General features: G+C 38.8%; 1 protein-coding gene across 1 annotated transcript in view; it reads right to left on the reverse strand.

Moving 5' to 3' along the window:
* Window positions 1–748: 748 nt before the first annotated feature.
* Window positions 749–2,581, reverse strand: part of LOC106518835 (leucine-rich repeat-containing protein 16C-like) — a 6,588-nt gene continuing 4,755 nt past the window's right edge. The window contains exon 7 of the mRNA XM_014010254.1: window positions 749–939. Coding sequence (XP_013865708.1) covers window positions 749–939 — 191 coding nt within the window. The remainder of the gene's footprint in view (window positions 940–2,581) is intronic.

A 2,581-nucleotide genomic window follows, 5' to 3' on the forward strand; every position in this document is an offset into this window, starting at 1 on the left:
ACACCGCATTCGGCACTGTCTTTGTTGATGCCGACAGGGGTCCTTATGTATGGAGAGGACTGAAGCGGTGTGGAAAATGCCACCAGCAGTCGATTAATGTGCCTTATTTACTGTGTTTACAGGTGAGTTGTTGAGTTAAAGTGTGCAGATGTGAGCATGAATTAGCAAACCAATGTATCRGCAGGGCAGTGAGTCTGTGACGCGTGCGTGTGTGTGGAATGCATGTACAGAGTTACAGTTAGCTGTCTTATGCTAGCGGTAGCATGGTAGCGCGGGAGCGCTAGCTCACCAGAAGTGAAGGAGAACAGTATAAATGGTGGCTTTGTGCATGATGTTCTGACAGTTAAATAAGTTGTTAGTGTTTTAGTAAAGTTATAAAGGACTACCAGAAGGATTTATGTTAAGCATTACATAGTTATAAAAACAGTAAACGGTGAAATGTAAAAGGGTTCACATTATAAGAAAATGAGGTGAACATGACCAACACGTTGTGTGGAATGCAGAATAACGTGGATCGTGTTATTATTTCTGTTGTATTAAGTATTAAGGAGAGGGGTCCTTATGTATGGAGAGGACTGAAGCGGTGTGGAAAATGCCACCAGCAGTCGATTAATGTGCCTTATTTACTGTGTTTACAGAATAAAGTCCCCATACAACTCACTACACCGGCAGTGGTTATTTCATCTTAACCAAGTGTGTAACATTGACCTTATAAAATTATGTGTTAAAAGTAATGAAAAAATATTAGTTAGCCATGGTCTAGAATGCTGGGGGCGTGTCCGCTGGAGGAGCTTAAACCACGCCCACGACCCTGAACATTCCTGGAACCGAGGAAACAATATTTCTTTTCTTTTCCACTAGAGCAACAGGGGGCAGGGTTGTACTGAAGGCAGCTGCGTGACATCACGAGGTTGCCCTTTAAGACACGCCCAAAAAATCCTGAAACACAGACACCTTGTTACACAAATTGAATCATACTATTCAAATATCTACAGGTGAGAGAACTTGTACTCATTTACAACAACCCATTTATGACATTTATAATGTTTAAAAAAGAAAATGTTACATTTTACTTTACACGTTCTTTAAATTTTTCATTTGTATCACTTTGTTCCGATCATTTTGCATTTTAAACTACCATTGGGTTGAAAAAATAAGGTTGGACTGTCAAGAAAAAATGACGTTCATTTGTTTTGAGATATTCATTGGCTTCTTTGTGTAATTTGATGAGCTGTTGATGCAGATGTTATTACAGTGATACAAAGAGGCAAATTCAGTGGTTTTTTTTTTTGTTAGAATTATCCAGATAAAGCTAAAGAATACTGAAGACAAGACTTTAGTTTAAGGCTTGCGAAGCCTCAAACATCACACCTTTTGGGATTATTGTCTGCAGTGAATCCAGAGACACCTTGTCTACATGTAGTTTAATGGTTTGCAGACAAGGGGATGATGTTCAAGACTTATGGAAAGCCAAATGAAAAAACTAATGTTACTCACACACTCTCCATCCTGAATGAGCTGGGCGATACGATGCAGGAGATCGGTGAGGGCTCTGCTGAGAGTCAGGTGAGATGAAACAGGAAACAAAATAAGGCAACATGCTTGGGTCTGAAAGCATAAAACTTACAGGTAAATATGAAGTAAAGCTGTTGATTTAAATACACGAGCTGAACTCAAATATCTAAGACATCTTCTGTGCACACAATAGACCTTCCTTCAAATATTGTTCAGAAATTTGTGTAAATCTGTGATAGTGGGCACTTCTCCTTTGCAGAGATAATCTATCCACCTCTGAGGTCTGGCATATCAAGATGCAGATTAGACAGCATGGTTATTGCACAGGGTGCCACAATAAAAGACCATTCTAGAACGTGTTGTTTTATCATAGAGCACAATGCCACAGATGTCTGGCGCTATAATTACAGACCTTTAGTTGTTTTTGTTACTTCTCTGTTGGACTACTGTGACTTTGTCGATTGGGTAGACATTTCTTAAAAGGATCCCCGATTAGTTGTAACATTAGACTTTATTGGATAAACAAATACTTTAACTGTAAAATAAAGACAATAAAAATACTGTAGGATGTTCAGTTTTTATAATTTTTAAATGAAAAGTTTAAAAATATACTGTATTACACGGACGGGGCCATTTTATTTACACGCAAAGCATTCTGGGTAAATGATTACGTCAACTACATCCTCGTTACGAGGCTGCTAGTCCACCCTGAAGGTTAATCTTGGACAATATCTGATGATCGACTCTTTTAAATGAAACCAGAGAGCGTTGACAGAGAGGAGAAGGTAGAAATGAATCAGCCTGTAACTGAAAATATGGATGGAGGACAACAGAGCTGCTTCATGGAAGAAGAACCTCAGCTTAGCCTGTTAGCTTTAGCATTAACACTGACGCTATATTACCTTACATATATTAGCTCGGTGCTAGTGCAACAAACAAGCTAAACTGAGGTCCTCCATCTATATTTTCAGTTACAGGCTGATTCATTTCTACCTTCTTCTCTCTGTCAACGCTCTCTGGTTTCATTTAAAAGAGTCGATCATCAGATATTGTCCAAGATTAACCT

The sequence above is a fragment of the Austrofundulus limnaeus genome, unplaced genomic scaffold (genome assembly GCF_001266775.1).
Source record: "Austrofundulus limnaeus strain Quisiro unplaced genomic scaffold, Austrofundulus_limnaeus-1.0 Scaffold67, whole genome shotgun sequence".
Lineage (NCBI taxonomy): Eukaryota > Metazoa > Chordata > Actinopteri > Cyprinodontiformes > Rivulidae > Austrofundulus > Austrofundulus limnaeus.